General features: G+C 34.1%; 1 protein-coding gene and 1 long non-coding RNA gene across 2 annotated transcripts; both read left to right on the top strand.

Annotated features, from left to right (window-relative positions):
- The first annotated feature begins 6366 nt into the window (after window positions 1–6366).
- LOC133189701 (uncharacterized) lies at window positions 6367–13171 on the top strand. Its single transcript, XM_061325099.1, has 7 exons — window positions 6367–6373; window positions 7231–7428; window positions 7548–7739; window positions 8819–9456; window positions 9715–9802; window positions 12672–12788; window positions 13018–13171. Exons 1-6 carry the CDS (start codon window positions 6367–6369, stop codon window positions 12767–12769), a joined length of 1221 nt encoding a protein of 406 aa, XP_061181083.1. The 3' UTR covers window positions 12770–12788; window positions 13018–13171.
- A 162-nt stretch (window positions 13172–13333) lies between these two features.
- LOC133189771 (uncharacterized) lies at window positions 13334–18653 on the top strand. The gene is made up of 2 exons (XR_009721521.1): window positions 13334–13461; window positions 18580–18653. It is a non-coding gene; the product is annotated as an uncharacterized LOC133189771 (long non-coding RNA).
- Window positions 18654–22197: the final 3544 nt, after the last annotated feature.

Raw genomic sequence — 22197 nt, 5'->3', positions numbered from 1 at the left:
AGTATGACACATTTGTTTCCTATTTGGATATTTTATTAGAAAAAGACATAAACGGTAATCTAACAACCAAGCTTTATGATAAACGTGATGACTTCAACTTTTCAATCGTCAACTTCCCTTACTTAGGCAGCAATATACACTTATCACCTGCATACGGGGTTTATATCTATCAGTTGATTCGATATGCAAGAGCATGCTTTATGTATGAACAATTTCTAAAACGAGGTAAATTATTGACAAACAAGTTGATGAAACAAGAATATCGGTAGTCTCGTTTAAAGTCGTCATTTCGTAAGTTCTGTGGTCGACATAATAGAGAGGTTTCGGAAACCAACGTGTACGTGTACTTGTACGTGTAAGTGGGAAAATATGTGCATTACGTCATCACCTTTGCTAATGATGGAATTCTACACGTTTCTACGTATGTGTAGATTGCCGATTACCCGTAAGAGCAAACTTGTAGCGTATAGTTTCTTATTTGCTGTTTATTTCAATCAAAGTTTGTGTTTTTCTAAAACCCAAAAGATTTAGTGCAAGTACCGATACAAGGAACTTAATATTTTTATGGTAAACAAGATGTGTTTGTGAAACACTGATGCCCCCGTATGGCAGCTTATGGCGAAGGTTAAAGTTTCCCAAATGCAAGTCAAAATCCAGGCCAAAAGATAAAAAATGTTGTTACCCAAAGAAAGGTCTTGTCTCGAGGAATATACCTGTGAAATTTGAAAGACCTAGCTGCAACTGTTCAAAGGTAATGACGAAGGTTAAAGTTTGTTAAAAGTAAGTAAAACTTCAAGGTCAAGGTCAAAGTGGTTGGTATCCAAAGGAAGGTCTTGTCACAAGGATTACATATGTGAAATATGAAAGCCCTAGCACCAACCATTCAAAAGTGATGACCAAGGTTAAAGTTTTTCGAAAGTAGGTCAAACTCCTATGTCAAGGTCAAAGGGTCAAAGTGGTTGGTATCCAAAGGAAGGAGATGTCACAAGGATTACATATGTGAAGTATGAAAGTCCTATCATCAACCATTCAAAAGTATGGCCAAGGTTAAAGTTTTTCAAAAGTAGGTCAAACTCCTAGGTCAAGGTCCAAAGGGTCAAAGTGGTTGGTATCCAAAGGAAGGAGATGTCACAAGGATTACATATGTGAAGTATGAAAGTCCTATCATCAACCATTCAAAAGTATGGCCAAGGTTAATGTTTTTCAAAAGTAGGTCAAACTCCTAGGTCAAGGTCAAAGGGTCAAATAGGTTGATAAGGTCTTGTCACAAGGAATACACGTGTGAAGTTTGAAATCCCAAGCACCAACTGTTCAAAAGTTATGGCCAAAGTTAAAGTTTTTCAAAAGTAGGTCAAACTCCAAGGTCAAGGTTAAAAGATCAAAGTTGTTGGTATTCAAAGGAAGGCCTTGTCTCAAAGAATACACATATGAAGTTTGAAATCCCAAGCTCCAACTGTTCAGAAGATATGGCCAAGGTTAAAGTCTCATAAAATTTTGCAAAAGTGGGTCAAACTCCAAGGTCAAGGTCAAAAGGTCAAATATGATGGTACCCGAAGAGAGGTCTTGTTACAATCAAAAGTTATGGGCAAGGTTATAGTTGACAACAGACAGACACACGGACGAACAGACAAACAGACATTCAGGACAAAAACAATATACCTAAATTAAAATTATTTATTAAGCGTTAAATACACTTATCTTGACTTTCAAAACATTATTTTACGAATTAAGGGTATAAGTATTCTTTTTTAGAAATATTTGCATAAAATAAATGAAATTAGTGATGAACATTATAAATTTAAGAGGATAACCCCCGCCCCAATTGAAATTATCCGAAGATAAAGGCTTTTGTATTTAAAGCATTTACAATTACACGTACAAGTTATGTTGATTAACGAGAAAAGTGAAGTAAATGCGGACTTGTATTTCTAACTGGTACTATACACGTACATGTACACGTACACGTTGTTCTGCGAAAGTTCTCTAATGACCTTGTCAGCAAATACAATTTATCAATAAGTAAAATGCTGACTGTTGTTTTTCATAGTAATTGTTAGGCCATTATTTACACACTGAATTGTCGACGACTTTTTCCATTATTTCCCAATCTTGACAAGGAGCACATGGCGGGTGTGACCGGTCGGCAGGGGATGCTCACTCCTCCATGGCACCTGATCCCACCTCTGATGTTTAAGAGGTCCGTGTTTGCTCTGCTCCTGATTTGTATTGTTTGAATGGGCTTTAGAGCTTGAATACTATACTGTTCGTTATCGCAATATATTTCATTCCATTTCATTCATTGAATGATAAATTACTATTGCTGTCTCGTCTCATTTATCACTATTCGGAACATGTTACTGTTAGTATTTGAATAAGGTGCAAGGACCTCTTTAAATATCAGCGGTGGGATCTGGTATCATGGAGGAGTAAGCATCTCCTGTCAACAGGTTACATTCGTCGAGTTCTCCTTGTTATGATCGGGTAAACAGAAAAATCCGTAGTCCATTCAGTATGAAAATAATGTATGAAAGTTACTAAACATTCGACATACTGACAGATAGTTTTGCAATCAAGGTCATTCTATTGATCATAGAATTTACGAAGTGTTGACTTTAAACGAGATTGTTGATATCATTGTATCCTTTTTTGTTAATAGGTTGCCATGTTTTAGATATTGTTCGTACTTAGAACATGTATCAAATCAAGTAGGAGACATAAACTCTATATACAGGTGATAATGGTTTATTTCTATATAAATAGTGAAGTTGAGAATAGTTGAAATCATTACGTTTACCATAAAGTTGTCATTTTGCCATCAATGTCTTTCTCTAGTAAAATATCCATTTATGAAGCAGATAAGTCAGACTCTATGGCGTCTTTTATTTCGAGTTCAATCGGCCACAGTACGATACTACTTCTTTTTATGTAGAAGTTCAGAATAAATTCTGCTTCATTAGAATACAAAAAAGGTCTGCTTATAATGGGGGAGGGGCAATTAGTACCCCAGGGAATTCCAATAGATTGTTGGAGAACCTGATCTCCAAACACTAAATAGATGTTGTCAATGAAGAACTCAAGCATCTTTTAATATCAACTTTAGAGTATTTGTGTATAGAATCAGGGACATATATGCTAACAGGATAGGCAACTCCTTCAGCACCATTTTTATTTGCTCAGAACGCCACACGCAACAATAATAGTTTTTCAAACTGCGTTTATTCCCAGTAAAAAGTTTTTCTAGATCTTACAGATTAAATCTTTTTTTGTGTTTATTGGAATATGGATTTTTAATAAATTTAAAAGCATACAAATATAAAAGTAAAATATAAAAGTAAAAAGTAAAATATTTAAAATATAAAATAAAATAATCACCTAATTCGACGAAAATTTGGAAATACAGCCGATCAAGGGCATGTGATGATTTTGAATAATTTTTTGATCGATAAATAACTGGATTTTTTTTCCTGTAAGATATCCAAAAACATGCGAGAGTTTCCTATCCCGTTAATATGTACGGCATTGGTAGAATCAAAATGATTTTTAACAAGGTAAGTTTTTCGATGACTAATGACATTAGGCCAACTTTAAGATAATGTTTGCTTGCCCTCTCTCGACTCAGGATGAAAACAATGAGTCGGTAGGTAGGTGAGAAATATTTTTTTCAAAAACAAAAAATTCAAAATCAATGCTGAATTTTCAAAATCTATTTTCCAGAATGCATAAAAAAATAATATGCTTCCTGAAGGTTAAAAATAATTCTGAGTCGGGCCATTTTTAGCCAGCGGGTCGGGAGAGGGCAAACTAACTTCCTAAAGGTTTTTTCAATTATGCTGTTGTCGACCATCCCCTTCTTCCGCAAGGAAGAGCTGTGATATAAAAATAGTCATTTCAAGATGTTTCTATTTAGAGACAATGTTGAAGTGGATATTGTGTGGTTCTTCTGGCCACAATTGATTCGACAATTCCGGACTTGACCATATTATGAACTTTATCATTTAAGTGCAGTTAAAAATAGCTCTAACTACAGCAAGATTGATTGAAACTCACAAAAACTGATCTTTTAAAAGAGACATTAACTTAGTTCAATAATATTGAAAAATATAAGTATCTAGTCATTTCATCGTAAGAAAAGTGATATTTTCTCAGAAAACGAACGACAAATAAATGCCTGTTTATGTAATTCTTTACACAACAACGAAATTAAAATCATTCATACGATTAAAAATTAATGCTATATTCTCTCTTGAATACAGAATATACTACTCGTAGAACTGAATTGAAACACATATTTTCTCATCTTCAAAATTAAGGAAAAATAATGAGTTTGATGTACCAAAACATAATCATACGATTGATTTCCTGTTCTTTTTTTGATTTATATTTAAAGCAGCCTTATTTGTAAAATGAATAACCATTTATGCATTACAAATGACCTCTGTGAACCGGCGAGTTTACTACAATTTAAGTAACACGGAAGATAAACAGCAATATTGAACGTTTTGAAAAAAAAACATTAACATGACAGAACTATTGAAAGGCACGTGCTTGATCTTAACAATATTTTTTATAGAAGGTAATTTTTTATGCTATCTTTATATCTTTTTATTGAACGTAAATGTTGTTGATTCAATTTTCAGAGCACAAATCATTATTTATGAAGCATGTTCATTTAATAGATGATTCAAATTCACTAAATATGTGCTAGTCAAACAATGTTTGAAATGCAATGTATTTGCGGAGTTTTTGCTATATTCGTTTTTACATTTTAAGACAAAAGTTTTCCTTTGCAGAGTGTACAGAAAAAGAGGCTTACAAGAATAACATATCAGAGAACATAATTATAAGGAACTATACAATCTGTCGTATCATGATTGCAAAAAGTGATAGAAGTTGTTTTTTTTGTTGTTTTTTAATTGCTTAACGACCTTCTCGAGAATTTTTCATTCATATAGAGACGCCACCACTCGCCAGTGGAGGGCTGCAAATTTATACCTATACTTGGCACTTGGGGTCATTGAGAAGTGAGGGATTTTTTTCGTGCCAACACCTATCGCGACACGGGACCTCGGTTTATACGATCTCATCCGAAGGACCGGTCTCCACGTCCAGCAGTAAATTCTAACCCGCAATGTAAGGATCAGCTCCTTACTTCGCGACTCTAGAGCGGACGCTCTAATCACTGCGCCACGCAAGCGACTCAGAGCTCCAGATAATTTTTTACCTTAAAGTGTATTTACTCCCTGATTTTCAAATCAATGCAGATTTTGCTTTTCAGCAAAATAATCAAAGAGTACTTTGTTAATTTATTGCTCTTTTGACATCTTAGGTGATTTTTAGCATGTTATCGAAATAAGTGTTTTTGAAAGAGGAATGTTTTTTTTTTAAAAAGGACAGTTTCAGTATTTATCAATTAGGTTAATGAAATTTTAAAAATTTTGTCAGCTTTTAGCTATAACTAAGAAACATTTCATTTCTTTCACCAGAAAGACCTTTCGGTAGGCAAAGTTACCAAGGGCACACAGAACTCCATTTAAGATTAGGTCTTTACGATCATAGGGTTACCGAGAAAAATATCCTTCCTTTGGCCAGATAAAATTAATCTATAGATTTTCATCCCAACCTGTCCCTCTAAAAATGTCCCGCCCTGTTGTTTTTTTTCTTTTTCTTGTTTTTTTTTTGTTATCTAAAATATATATTAGGTTCTGTTATATATAAAATGTTAGCATTGATCGAGGTAAAAGTTTTAGAGTAATTCCCCGTTTGCATTAAAAGTCGCGTGGCGCTATTTATGGCAAAGGAGCATGTGGAAAAAAAGCAATTATTTTCAAACATAAAGGTTGTCGGCGGACTTTAAATGATATTATTGTGACAGAAATGTTAAATATATTGTATATAAGAACTGTTTAATAAATAGTGATAAAGACCCCATGCGTGTTTTGCGCAATTTTGACAATATCGACGTGTACGCGTCAAGAACGAAATTTGGATATTATATGAACGGTGGAAATCTGTGATATTTTCTGACATTTTATATTCAAATCATTCTCCCGATCTGGAAATCGGACTAGGTTATTTCGAATACATCAAAATTTCCTTTTGATAAAAATCCAAACACTGAGATAACATCAATTTATATTAGTTATATCGTACTTGTATCATTCAATTCGTGGTACGCAGTACTTTCGTAGTGTAATGCTTATTTATGATTGCTAATGCATAATTGTACGCCCTGTTTTAATTTTTAATGCGTATTTTGAAAAATTCAATGCATATTTCTGCAAATACACACCTTATCTGGAGCGTTGCGACTAAGTGATAGAAGTGAAAGCAAAATTAATTACAATATTTTACTTATGTTTGAGTAAAATGGCGGGTGTGACCGGTCGGCAAGGGATGCGCACGTCAAAACATGGCTGAAATAATTCCTAAATGTGGCACCTGATCCCACCTCTGATGGTTTTGGAGGTCCGTGTTTGCTCTGCTCCCAATTTGTATTGTTTAGATGGACTTTGAGCTTGAATATTGTTTGTTGTCTCCATATTTCCATGTAAATCTCCCACAATGTTGATGTACACTTTTACCTATTCATGATTACCTGTAATGTTATTTATTAATATTTAATAAACTTATGACTGCAGGTTTATTGAACCAGCTTTTGTAGAATTTTTTTAATCTATTTTTCATTGGTTTCTTACCTTTGATTTCTGTACAGAACTTGCTTCCATTGTTAGTCCCCTACCGCTGAAACCGGAGGACTATAGGTTTCCTCTGAGTCTGTCCGTCCGTCTGTCTCTCTGTCTGTCTGTCCGTCTGTCTGTCTGTCCCTCTGTCAGTCTGTCCCACTTGGCTTTCCGCACTTTTTTCCTAAACGCTTGCAGATATTGAGCTGATTTTTGGTATGTGAGTGTATCTTGATGAGTTACAGATCAAGTTTGCACTTCGTTTCGCTTCATTGATATTTGACGGAATTATGGCCTTTTCAATTTTTAAGGGTTTTCCGCAATTTTCTTCTATACGCCTTCAGATATTGAGCTGATTTTTGGTATGTGACTTTACCTTGATTAGTTATAGATTAAGTTTGTATTTCGTTCCGCTTCATTGATTTTTGACGGAATTATGACATTTTCAATTCTTAAGGGGAACCAGATTACACTTGCCGGTAGGGGACTAGTATTGCTAAAGCAATACTCTCAGAATGCTTGTGATTATGGACAATTTTTCGTTTGGCAGGTTTTGAGTACTCATCGGTCTCGCAGTCTTCGGTTCCTGAGAAGATATCGCCAATGAGGAGGGTAGACTACGCCGCCAAAGCTGTTGATGGAGACCCATTTACATTCATTCAAACGAAAAATGGAAGCAACAATTACTGGAAGATTACATTTGATAAACCCACCACGATATCATGTTTTACAATGTTTGTCACTGGAGGTTCGCAAATATCGGCTTCTATGCTGTTTTGGCTAAATCGTTAAAGTGTCTAGAAGTATGTCTGTAGGATTATAGGAAAAAAAATCGTCAAATTGTATTATTTTTTTTAAATGTTTCAGGTGTATATACGATAAGTGTAAATTTAAGCTATCCACATTCAAAGGAGAAAATTTGCGATGAAATACCTGCAGAATCTCTGAAACACATCTACAAAATTAACGTTTGTTGTGACAGAGAGGTTAAGGTGGATTCTTTCATGATCACGCGCACAGATGTTGGAGTGTTACAGCTAAATGAAATATACTTAAAGGGTAGGTTTTTACACTTTAGTGTGTACATTTCAAATACATTTATCCATATTTCAACCGTTCACGGTAGCTCAGTCGGTAGAGCGCTCGCTCCGTGATCGGGAGGTCGTGAGTTCGAATCTCGGCCGCGACTGACATAAGTCGATAAAAAATGGGTAACAACTGTTCCTTCGCCATGCGCTCGGCACTTTGAAGTGAAATTTGCAGGTCCTTCGAATGAGACCTTAACAACCGAGGCCCCGTGTCACGGCAGGCGTTGGCACGATAAAGATCCCTCACTGCTCAATGGCCCTGAGTGCCGAGTAAAGGTCAAAATTTGAAGCCCTTCACCGGTATATGGTGACGTCTCTATATGAGTGAAAAATTCTCGAATGGGACGTAAAACAACATACAATCCATATTTCATTGCTCTACAAGTGTTAGAGTTAAAACAAAATGAAAAAAAACCCCTAGAGAACTAGAAGACAATTAGCATTCTCCTAGGAGAATTGATCTCCAAAAACTACATTGATATTGGCAATCAGAAACTCAAGCATCTTTTTAATATCAACTTCAGAGTACTTGTGTGTACAATCAGAGTGCCTTTTAACAAAATAATTTTATAAATGACCAATGACAAGGTAAGTACATTTACGCGTTCCATTTTTATTGAAAGAAGCAGCTGTCTATATGATGTAAAAATGCCTGGACTTCAATTTATCGTGGGAAATGGTTGTATAAAGTGTTGAAAAGTACTTTTTCATACATACTAGAATATGTCTTATTGATTGACTGGTTAGTTTTAAGTCCCTTACAAGGTTTTCCAATTCACTCATATGAGTCGTAATCAGAGGCCCATTAAAGGCTTCAAATATAGACTTGTACTCGGCAGTCGGGGTCATTGAACAGTAAGGGTTCTTATGCGTTCTTATGCGTGTCAATCCTGCCGTGACACGGGGACTCGGTTTGAAAGTCTCATCCCAAAGACCCACTACTTTTATTTCAATGTGACAAGCGCTAAGAGAAGGAATAGTTGCTAACTATTTTAAATTATAATATGCCTTGTTGTGATACAGATTATGCGTTGTATTTTAAATTTTCAGGTTGCTGCAAAGGTTTCTACGGTTTTTCATGTACGAAATGCAATGAATCTTGCTCCACATGTGACGCAGCGAATGGGGAATGCTTATCATGCTCTCCATTCAGGTTTGGAGCCCAATGTGAGAAGGATTGTCCGTATAAATGTCTGGACGGGCTTTGTGATAGAGACACGGGACTATGTACAAGTTGTTATCCCGGAGCATATGGGCAGAAATGTACACCTTGTGAAGCAGGGAAGTATGGATATTACTGCAATCAGTCTTGCACTGACCATTGTGATAGCGATTGTGAAGCTGAAACAGGCAAATGCATTACGTCCAGGAGTTTTAATAACAATATAGATGTCTTCAATCAAAAGAATATTTCCATAGCTGTGGTAATCTTCTTAGCCTTAAATATAATTATAATAATTGCCCTCGTTGAGAGAAAAGCAATACTGCGGACATGTATGGCCAAGAAGTATGACACTTGTGAGACATATCGTGTAATAGAGTTGGAGGAAATTCGGCAGGACAATCAAAACGAATATGAGGAAATATGTCAACATGAGTATGTGAACACATTAGATCTGGGTGTCTCTATTGAGAAATTTGTAGAAAAAGTCAGACGTAAGATGATTGATTTTTTCAAGGAATTTAAGGTAAATTAAGAGCCATTTTCTTACTTATTTTGTTAATGCATGTAGCATGTTGATGCTATTTTGAAAAGCATAATGCTAGAAGGCAAATTATCATTCTACAGTTGAAATTATACCTACACTCATTTAATAAAGTTTGACAGACATCTATAATTTAACACACATATTACATTATATAAACTTTGTTTCTATATCCTAAACAGTTTTGTTTTTGTTCCTAAATGATTAAAATTTTCTCTCCTTTTTTGCATTTGATTGTAGGAAATTCCTTGTGAAACGACAGATGATCATCTCAACGCACTTCTTCCTGAGAATAGAAGGAAAAATCGTTACAAGAAAATATATCCAAGTATGATTAGCTGATAGAAAGTCAGCTTTAAAGCTTTTATTCACAAAAAGGGGAAATACTAAAAAAAGCGTTTTGATTTCTTGTATGTTTTAGATGACTGTAGCAGAGTCGTTCTGGACTTGTGTGACGTAACTGGCAACTCAGATTACATCAATGCATCGTTCATAAACGTAAAGACTTTCATTTATTTAAATTTAATATAGCTTAAAGTGAAGTACAAATAAGAAACGTATGGAGCAGCCTAGAGGTTATTATTTTTTTTTTTTACAGAAATACATGTACTATAGGCAGTGTGCCTTGGTCAAGTCATACATGAATATTTAATGAATTATTTTTTTAAAATTCTGTACGCCTTGATTTTTAAAGATTATTTTTGTTTTATGTAGAGAGATGTGTATGTCTTGTATGTAATTATCAGAAATATATTTAGCTTCTGTTATTTTGGATTTAATTTCTTTTTAAAGGGATTCGAGAAAGATAGAAAATACATTGCTGCTCAAGGTAAAATGTCAAATTAAGAATAACTAGAAGCTAAGGTAGCTGCAGAACAGTAGCTCTCTTGTTGAGAAAATTTGGACAGACACACCAGAAAGCTACAGATCAAGCATTATAAAAAAGCTTCGATTATCGGCGCCGCTTTTTGTCGCTCGCCTTGGGTATAATTTTTACGGATTTTTCCATTTTTTCCCGATCAGGAGCACACGGCGGGTGTGACCGGTCGACAGGGGGTGCTCACTCTTCCATGGCACCTGATCCCACCTCTGATTTTTTGGTGGTCCGTTTTGCTCTCCTATCGGTTTGTATTGTTTTAATGGTCTTTGAGCTTGAATTCTGTTTGTTATCTCCATATTTCATTCTTGTATTATATGAGTTCCCCAGGTAAAAGCATGTTATCTGTTAATTAACCATATATTTTACTCATAATCCCGCAACAGAGAGTACTTTATTTTCTTCTAAAGGTTCAAAATCACCCTATTCGCATTCCGACGTCCCTGTTGGTTCTTAGTAAAAATAACATTCCCAAGTTTATACATATTACCTTCTTTTATTATATAGACAATAAAGATGATATTATGTGACCAACACCTACCCCCCCCCCCTCCACCCTCCCCCCAAAATAGATTTTCTCAGTATGTGTATGTTCTTTGATAGGCATAATTTTATTACGACTCCAATGCTTACGCCGGAATGCGAATTTTTAAACTGACATTCCAAGGCCATATAGGGCTGTTTGGTACCATTGAAAGATAAATAAAGTAACGAGATTATGAGTAAAATATATGGTTAATGAACAGATACCATGCTTTTGGCGAGGGGATATAATTCAGGAAACAGTACCCGAAGCGAGCGACATAACCGCGGTGCCATGAATCGAAGGTTTTTACAATGCTTGGATGTGTACATGTAGCTCTCTGGTTTGTTTGTCTGAATTTTCTCATCCAGAGAGCTACAGTTCTGTAGCTAAAGATAAGGGATATTTCTTTTGCAAATCACAACAGATCTAGAAATAACGATTAGAGAAGTTGATTTCTCTCTAGTAAATGCAAAATAAAGTAATGAATAAATATATTTAAAAAATTCTCATAATCAATATTTAATTGACATTGAAATTATATTCCATTTCAGGTCCATTTAATCACGAAACTACTGTTTTGTTTTGGGAAATGATCTGGCAATTTAACGTTACTAGAGTATTGATGTTGACTAAATTAATGGAAGGCGAGGAAGTAAGCTGATTATTTAGTATTTGTTATTAAGAATTTTATGAATATCTAGAACTGAAACGTATAGAGAACGTCATTCTGTACAACATATTTTTTGAAAATATGCGCGTATGGAAACTAGCTTTTATTGGTCAAATTGCTATGAGTGTCAAAATCTTAAAGCTACAATTTAATGGTTTTGGTTAAACATTCTGATTGTAAACAAAAGTACTCTGAAGTTGATATTAAAAAGATGCTTGAGTTTCTAATTGACAATATCGATGTGGTTTTCGGAGACCATGTATTCCAACAATCTGTTGGAATTCCCATGGGTACCAATAACGCCCCCTTGTTAACAGACCTATTTTTGTATTCATATGAAGCAGAATTTATTCAAAATCTTGTACATGAGAAAAAGAAATCTCTTGCTGTGGACTTCAACTCGACATATAGATAAATCGGCCACGTATTATCAATTAGCAATAATTACTTCTATTCATATGTCGAGACTATATATTCCAGTGAGCTTGAAATAAAAGATACCACAAAGTCTGACACATCTGTTTCATATTTGGATATTTTACTAGAAAAAGGCGTACTAGTATATAGTAATCTAACAACAAAGCTTTATGATAAACATGATGACTAACTTTTCAATTGTCAATTTCCCTTACTTATGCATCAATATACCCTTATCACCTGCATATGTGGTGTATATCTCTAAGTTGATTCGATACGCAAGAGCATGCTCTACGTACGAACAATTTCTAAAACGAGGTAAGTTATTGACAAACAAGTTAATGAAACAAGAATATCAGCAGTCTCTTTTAATGTCATCATTTCGTAAGTTCTATGTTCGATACAATACCCTTGTCAGCAAATACAATCTAGCATTAAGTCATATGCTGACTGACGTTTTTGATACTAATTGTTAGGCCATTTTTAAATACTGAATTGTCGACGAGTTATCCCGTTATTTCCCGATCATGACAAGGAGCACATAGGGGATGCTCACTCCCCCATGGTACCTGATCCCACCTCTGACGTATTGGAGGTCCGTGTTTGCTCTGCTCCGTATTTATATTGTTTTTTAGTAAACTTTGAGCTTGAAAACTGTTCGTTATCTCCGTATTTTATTTTTCTTTGGTTAATATCATGTATTACAGATGCAGTGCGTGCAGTACTGGCCTCAAGCGGAAGAAAGGATAGGGAGCGTAAAGATTATCCCACAGAGCTGTCGTATAATGGAGTGCATAACAATTAGAACTTTTCTTTTAGAGAGGGTACATTTTCTTTTTCTTTTAAATTTTGTTAAGATTCTCGATGAATAAGTAGAAACTGTGATTTTTTTAAAATATAGTTTTGATATACAAAGGTTTCATTCTTTTCTATCAAACAATATGAAATACTTAGAAGAAAGCAACAATTCGTATGTTTTTATTTTTATTTTCAATGATAGTGATAAATGAAAAAAAAACCAAACACATATATTCTTGTTTGAACTGTGTGCAGGATGACGAATCGCGAACTCTAAAGCATTACCAATTTACGGGCTGGTTTAAGAACAAAGTTCCAAGTAATGTAAATGCAATAATACAGTTCCATAATTTGGCCAAATTTAAAGAGGAGGAGGAATCGGGACCAATTGTCATTCACTGCAGGTTTGGTGAAGTGTGGATTATGATTGAAAAAAAAAAAATCAATTTCAATAAATAATATATTAATTATAAATTTGTTTCTGAAATTTTCATTAATTAAGGAACACTTTATTATAAAACACTGCTGTAATTAGGATTTTGATATATTTTCTTTAATTTAAGCTCGGGTATTGGGAGAACGGGGACATACGTAGCCTTTGATTACCTAATGGACGAAGCCAATAAGAAAGGAACTGTTGACGTCACAAACTGCATCGGAAAACTACGTCAGCAAAGACCGTTTATGGTGCAAACCTCGGTACGCTTAGTATTCAGTCATAAATAGTCGGCCAAGTTCGAATTGATACATCTCGTTTGTATACAATAATATGGTCAAGCATAGTTTTGGAAAACCTTTGATGAAATACGGAGATAACGAACAGTATTGAAGCTCAAAGTCCATCTAAACAATACAAATCGGGAGCAGAGCAAACACAGACATCCAGGAACTCCTTAAAGATTGTTGACAAATATTAGTAGATATCGTTTAGCATGTTGAAAATATCGGGTAGTTTCCTATCTACAGTTTGCTTACTCTCCAATTTTGACGTGTAGAATTATATTATAAAACAAATATAATACATCACTTTACTCTTTTCTATTTCTGTTGCATTTAACTCTCATTATTTTGGCTTACACTAATTATGATAGCATATTACATAAACTTTGGAAAATTTTGATCATTCGATCGACACAGGATGATTAAATTAGGCATTTGATCTCAACTCTTATGATTTCATAGGTCTGTATTTACTTTGTTCGATTTAAACTAATTAATTGGTCTTTGAGCATAGTAACTAGTTCATTTTTTCCACATTTCATTGACGTGTATGGAAGGGAATTACCACCAAAAGTCTATTTATCTTGCTTTTATTCTTTTTCTGCCTACTTCTATATTCTTTGTTATTATTGTAACTATATGTCACTTTATTGTTTTCATATTCGTCTTTATTACATTTCACTTTGAACCTTTTTCATTCTTCATTTTGTGCTTTCTTCTATGTTGCTTTATTCTTGTATATACGTTCTTTATTCTTTTAAATTGATACAGTTTCTTTAATGAATAATTATGATCATCTCTATTACAAATGTAAATTCAGTCACGCAAACCATGAAGCGCATTCAACGAAGACGAATACAAGTAGTGTGAATTTAATGCGGCATTATAACGCTAGGTGGCAGGGTGGTAAAATTAGGTACGCAAACCCGGGCCAGGGTTATTCGAGATTTTTCAATTTTCTGCCTTCATACTTTATCAATCGAACCCAAATTTTCAAATGATGTATGTTATAGGTTCAGGTATGTACCCGGTGTCGTTCCCCCTGAAGGCTGGCTAGATGGTAAGACTTCCCCCGGAAGACTAGCTATATAGTGAGACTTCTCCAGGAGAAGTCTCACTATATAGCCAGTCTTCCGGGGGAAAGTCTCACTATATAGTCAGTCTTCCCCCCTTCATAGCAAAACTTCCCCCTTTAATTTTGTTTCCGAATATTTTTTTTTTATTGTAAAACAATGTTTTTTATACTAACGTTTTCAGTGTTTGGATAAAAGTTAATTCTCTTTCCTACATGATTGAATAAATAAATATACGAATAAATAATTCAAACATTTTAATTGTAATTTTTATAATTAAAACATCTTAACCATGCAGGTAAACATAGGTAAATTGCACGTTTCTACGGGTAATGACCTCTTTACTGTTAAACTAATTATGTCTTTTTTCTTTTGATAAGAATCGTCTCTTAATACAATACCATAATCTGCTGTGCACGATAAATTTTTAATGCGCACTTTTATATTGATTGATTTGAAACTATATATATTTTTTTATATATAAGATCATTTAATTACCTTAAAATGCAATATATACTATCGTCGATGTAAATAAAATCCAAACCAAACACGGAAGGGGAATTCTTACTATGGTCGTTTAGGGCGGAAGGCTCACTATACATTCATTGCCCCCCCCCCCCCCCCCAGGGGAAGTCTCACTATATCGCTAGACTTTCGGGGGGGAGGAGACTCACTATGGGGGAAGTCTCACTATATGACTTCGGTAGCGGGGGTGGGGGGGGGGCATCAAACATTTTTCTAGCCATAACTTTTTACTACTGAAAATGTTCAATGAAAGTCTGGTTGCCCCCCCCCCCTCACTTTTTGTTGCAGTTTAGTTAAATAAGGGCCATGTACGTTGTGATGTATGAGTAAAATTTGGTTCTGAAAGAACTGAAAGAATTTTCCTCTTTTTTGTTTTTTGTTTGTTTGTTTGTTTTTGTTTGTTTGTTTGTTTGTTTTGCTTGTCAAGATTTTTAGGTAAGTTATTTTTTTCTCTGGCTGCCCCTTTCAAAAACGATGCTACGTCTCTAAGTTTTATCTGTATTCGCTGTAAAAATTGGCATTATTTATATTCATGTATTTATATTTTGAAAATCTCAATATTTTAGATTATTTTTGGCGATTTTTGATTTCCAATTTGCTAAGATGGATAGACAATATCAAGCCGACATTTTACGTATTGTTTGCCAAACGAGACATTGGCAAAATAATTAGGTCTTTCCACCTTTCTGTGGAAAGACCTATTGATTTTCTTCTGTTTATTATTATTATTATTATTATTATTCTTCTTATTATTATTTTTCTTCCGCTGATTTTTTGTTTCGACATTTATCGAAAAGATTTTTTGTTCATCGTAAAGGTCATAAAAAGTTATGAACAAATTTGACCCAACGCATATAACCTATGACCTCTTTCGCAGTTATTGCCCCTTTCGCTAGAAACCTTGTTATCGCTACTCCTCTGAAACCGTAAACCATAGAGGTACGAAACCTTCACCAATGTCTTCGACTAATTGAGGAGACTCTTCAATCTATTCATTACGAAAGGATTCGTTGAGCCCTTTTATGAGTTATTGCCCCTAAAAGTTTTTGAAGTTTATAATTAATGAAAAATTTTCAAAACGATAAGTCGTAGAGACATGAAACTAACTGCATTAGATTCCTTAACCCTAGACCTTGAAGTTTATGTCAAGGTCAAAGGTCAAGGTCATTCCAAATAAGAGAAATAAAGCTCTTTTTATAGCTCTTTTGTCTTTCAACATATACAGTATATCTTTGCATCTTTAATATGTACTTTGAAAACTATTTCAAAGATTTCAATCTTGTCCCCTTAGCTTAACCCTTTTAAAAGTTATTGCCCCTTGTGCAAAAAACCTTGTTATCGCTACTCCTCTGAAACCGTAAACCGCAGAGACACGAAACCTTCACTAATGTATTCAGTGTCTTTAGACACAACTTCAATCTATTCAGTGCGAAAGTATCCGATGACCCCTTATATGAGTTATCGCCCTTTAACGTCTTTGCGCTTACTAGTAAACCTTATAACTTTAAAGCTAAAAGTCGTAGAAGCATGGGGTTAATTGTAATGAGACCCTTGGCCTTTGACCTTGAATATTTGTTCAAGGTCAAAGGTCAAGGTCATTTCAAAATTTTTAAATTTTCATTTTTTCCATCTCTCAAGCCATTTCTGGTTTCTTTTGTATAAAAATAAAGAGTAGAGAGTTAAATATGAAGAATATATGAAATTTAAAGGTGGAAAGACCTCTAATTGTTCGAGAACAATTAGTCTACTAGTTTTTTGAGTTATTCTGATGTCAAACACTGTGTGCTTACCAGAGATATTTATTTCTTTATTGAAAATGCTATTTCTATACAAAAAATTAATACGTATTTTCATAAAAATCGGGGGAAGTTTCTAGTATGCCCCGGTCTAGCCTGGTTCCGGCCACGCCTACCCTTGACGTTTCGCACTACTGTGCAGAGCATTATGGGTTGGCCAAAACCAGACTAGCTCCGTTACCCAGAATCACGCGACTGCGCATGAACAGTTATTATCCTGAAATAAAGAAATGTCAGTTCAGTGGAAGAATATATAGGGGTCCTGAAAAACAACTCAATTTATAAGGGTATACTAGTTATTATCAAAATATAAAATATTTTTTATATCAATAAAACTGAAATTCAATCATCCAACAAATAACTTGAATAGGGTTATATTTTTCATGTGACAGAAAATACAAGATTTTCTTAAAACGAGTTATTTAAAGCAACAAAAGCACATTTGAAAGAAGAAATGCTTATAAATAGTTAAAATATAATGTTTAACACCAGAATAATTCATAAATTTGTAAGCTTTTTGTCCAACCCCCCCCCCCCCCCCCAAAAAAAACCCCAACCCCCAACCCCCCCCCCCCCAAAAAAAAAAAACCAAAAAAAAAAAAAAAAACCAAAAAAAGAAACCCACCAAAAATGTCAGCTTGATACTGCCTTCCCATTTTACCAATTTGGAAATCAAATATCTTTGAGCTGAGAAAATCTAAAATATTGAGCGTTTCGGGGCAATTTTACCGCGTATACAAATAAACCTATAACTAACATAACTTGAAAATTTGGGTTCGATTGATAAAGTATTAAGGCAGAAAATTGAAAAATCTCGGAATAACCTCGGCCCGGTTTGCGTACCTAATTTTACCAACACTCGCAGCGAACACCCTGCCACCTAGCGTTAAAATGCCGCATTAAATTCACACTACTTGTGTTCGTCTTCGTTGAATGCGCTTCATGGTTTGCGTGACTGAATTTACATTTGTAATAGAGATGAACATAATTATTTATTACAGAAACTGTATCAATTTAAAAGAAAAAAACGTATATACAAGAATAAAGGAATAAAGCAACATAGAAGAAAGGACAAAATGAAGAATGAAAAAAGTTCAAAGTGAAATGTAATAAAGACGAATATGAAAACAATAAAGTTACAATAATAACGAAGAATAAAGAAGTAGGCAGAATAAGAATAAAAGCAAATAAATAGACTCTTGGTGGTAATTCCCTTCCATAGACGTGTTTCTTATATAATATGTTGTCGTCTTATTTTGTTAAATGTTTAGCTCTGATCAGAATAGGCAACGCAGAAAAAAAACCTAAATCACGAAATCTTACAAATATATGATATAAAAAATAACTAGATTTATTGTTCGATAGGTAAAAAGAATTTCTTTTTTATTTTTGTTAAGTTTTGTGACCTGGTGTCACGATTTCACAATTGGTATATTATATTTCCAATCTTTTGTTTCCTAAAATACTCTTACTTCCTTTCATCCTCTTCTCTGAAAGCTGTATGGTTTTAAGGACATTTTAAAAAAAAATTACTAAAAAATCTGTTGAAACGATCTTCTTAGAGTTTTTATAGCCATGGTGCAAACTATATACTTGTATTGAGGTTTCAGTGAAAATAATAAGAAATTTTTTAAGTTTTAAGTTCTTCATTGAATTTTTAATGAAATAAAACTCTTTAATATGTATTAGATGATACTTTTCAGGAAGAGTACCGTTTTCTGCACGAAGCCTTATCTGAAAATCTCACACATTTGTATGTGGACGTCATATCCTGAAATAGAAGCATTGAGGAAATCCCAGTTATATCAAAGATATAAGTAAAAGAACAACCAGTAAAGATTTTTAAAAAATGGGAAAAAAGAAAAGAAAAGAGCGGTCACTGACAATTTCAAATCATAATGACATTCATGGCATTGGAAGCTGAAACAGAATAATCCTTTTCAAATATATAGACTGTCATGAAGTTCTTTTGGATTTTGTGCAGGCAGTAGAGAAAACGATAAGCCATAGAATAAACAAAACAAATTAAATTTAATAAATAAAAAAAAAATAGAAAATTTCAAAACAAACACACTCTCGCGCACCCTCTCTCACAAAGAAACAAATTATAACTTTAATTTGCAAACCAAATAATATTGACAATGAAATAAAGATTTAACTTTAAACACAATCAATTGTCAATAAAACAGATATTGGTTTCAAAACATAAACTCTAACTTTAACTGGAAACAATCAAATAATAAAGTTCAACACTGTATTAAGTGTCCGCAAAAAAAAATTCACTTTTAATTAAACAATAACAGTAAATGTAAATTCCGTTAAATGTCAAAATTTAATTCTTATCAATGTTTTATTTCTTTAAACTGAATTGGAAGTTTGGCATTTTGCTGTTCAATACCGTATAAAAACTGTTACATTAAACTTCACACCACTGGGCCTCCATACAAAGAACACTCCGCCCCTTTGATTCCAGCCCTGGACTCACAGGTCTCCCACTGGACAACTTGAGAATTTACTCGTCATTATACTGCCGTGAACCATCACCAATGCTCTATACGCACTGTCCACGTACACCACGCCCTGTGTCACCAACTTGTTTTGGCCCCCGTCTCGACACACGACCCAAACTCCCTCGTGAGGTCCTAAACCTACTTCAGTCCCGGGTTTATAATCATAACCCCTCCGCACTGAAACAATAATTAGCTTATCTAAAACCTATACCCTACTCACTTAAACTACAAATAGTGATAACAAACAATACACCCGTAAAGTTAGAACAAAACCCACAAATATATACACAAAAGAAAATTATAGCTTACCGGCTGGAGAAATAAATACCCATGTAGTAAAATTACCGACTCCTTGGCTACCCGTTTACCAGACTTACTTCTGGAATTCGCCATGGAATATCGACTACAGGACAAAATCAAAACGTGGCCGCACACTTGACAAACAGCCACGACTCTCCCTGACCAAACCGGTCATACTAAAAATAGCCTATTTACGAACACTCTCAACTACGGAACCAAAATAGGGATATAATTACAACTATTTACACATAAAACAACAAAACTGATAAGCAACATAATTCAACTTCATCACATAGACTATCTGTGTTTTCGTTTGTATTTTACTTTTGATTACTAGATACTAGATCGATTTCAGAGAGAGAGAGAGAGAGAGAGAGAGAGAGAGAGAGAGAGCATTCACTTAAGATGCAAATCCCAAATTGAACATATTGTATGAAATTCCTTTACCTCCGAAATTCCTTACTAAGTGTTGTAAAACTGTAAATGTATTTATAATGTATTACATACATATGCATTCTCTTAACATGAAGAAAATAATTTTTTTTCTTCTAATTTTCAATCCCAGTTTTATAACAGCAGAGCATGACATTTCTAGCGTGACCTGACAATACGAAACATGTATTAGATTCATATACTAGTATATGGTTTTGAAACCAACTGAAGGTTATTTTAAGCTTCAAATTACACTTGTTGAGAAATGAGTTCCATCTTATTCTACTTGGCAAATTCAATAACATTAGGAATGCCAAAATTGATCCCTTTACACGTGCTATAGCAGTTCATATTAGATGCAAAGATATTTTTGAACATAAGCAAGACAAAAATACATGTATGTAGAATTTTTAAAATGATTTTTTTAATTATGTGTGATCATTAACATGAAGTTGTTTGATCGTGGATTTTCAAAAAATAGTTTTTTTCTGTTCATTCTCAATTTTGAATAATGCTTTGAACCATTGTTCTATATAACAATTCGGGGCTAAATGAATATGATTTGAGTTACCGTAAACTGAATAATACATTGTTATATGAAGGTTTTACTTCAAGTAAACAAACTGTCAGCATTTATTCAAATATTGCTTTTCAAAGAATTGGATATATGGAAATAACGAACAGTATTCAAGCTCAAAAGTTCATCAAACAATACAGAACAGGAGCAGAGCAAACACGGACCTCTGAAACATCAGAGGGGGATCATGCGCCATGGAGGAGTGAGCATCCCCTGCCGACCTGGTCACACCCGCCATGTGCTCCTTGTCATGATCGGGAAATAAGGGAAAAATACGTCGACAATTCAGTGTGTAAATAATGGCCTAACAATTAGTATGAAAAACATCAGTCGGCATTTGACTTAATGATAGATTGTATTTGCTGACAACGTCATTGTATCGACCATGGAATTTACGAAATGATGACTTTACACGAGACTGCTGATATTCTTGTTCATCAACTTGTTTTTCAATAACCTACCTCGTTTTAGAAATTATTCATACGTAGAGCATCTCTTACGTATCGAATCAATTGAGAGATATAAACCCCGTATGCAGGTGGTAAAGGTGTATTACTGCATAAGTAGTAAATTCTGTTTAGAAATATTTGTACATGTAAAATTAACTAGTACTATTTCAAAGAGTAGAATTCTTATTAGAAAAAGAATTTTCACTTGTGTTTAAGTGCTCTATAGGAAAATTTTTGGTGAAGCTAATACAGCCCATTGTGTTGGCAACGTTTGATTATCTGCTGTATGGATATGTTTTAAATCTAGAATCCCTCGAACTAACGGCAGTGCACTGCTAACATCATGTCCTTTTTTGGTCCAGTGCCGTAGTATGAAATGATCATCAACAGAAACGCCTGATGAACAATTATTTGGCAATTATAAAACATGGTCTTACCGTGACAATCTCCAACCAAAAATCTGTCTTAACCTCAAAAGTTAGCTTGTTTTATGTTTATCAAAACAAAATTTTATGTGTCTGTTGTTTTGTAATCGTGCCAATTTAAATAATTATGTAATATCAATTTGACTGATTGTATTGATTTTCTATTGATCGTTTTTTTTTTCTTGAAGACTTGACACTATTACACTGTACGTACCAATTTATTCATTTTTAAATCTTAATAAATTGTATATATTACAAATAATGTCGAAAAAAAATATAAACTACCGACGAACTGATTGCTTTATCAATATTTTCTGTATAGTGTATTCAGACAGATACACTTGTGACAGTAATTACACTAATGTTTATCCAGATATTATGAAAGTGTTCGTAACAAAAATATGTCCTTTTAAATACCTCTAGCAGCACTCATTTAGAATGGGGATGTGATATTGCATTCAATGTGAAAATACCATGTACGACTAATAATTAAATTTGGTCTTAATTTTCAAATCTAAAAGCAGAATGATATTGTACTAAATTATCTACTCTTAAATCGTTTGCTAGCATGTATTCAAACTATCCCTAGTACTGATTAGGAAAAAAATATGCCATTAAAGAAATTCTG

Source organism: Saccostrea echinata, unplaced genomic scaffold, assembly GCF_033153115.1.
Source record: "Saccostrea echinata isolate AGI-Se365-2 ecotype Australia unplaced genomic scaffold, CSIRO_AGI_Sech_v1 ptg000019l, whole genome shotgun sequence".
Lineage (NCBI taxonomy): Eukaryota > Metazoa > Mollusca > Bivalvia > Ostreida > Ostreidae > Saccostrea > Saccostrea echinata.
Note: the sequence above shows the minus strand (reverse complement) of the source record. Positions and strands in the feature narration are given on the sequence as shown.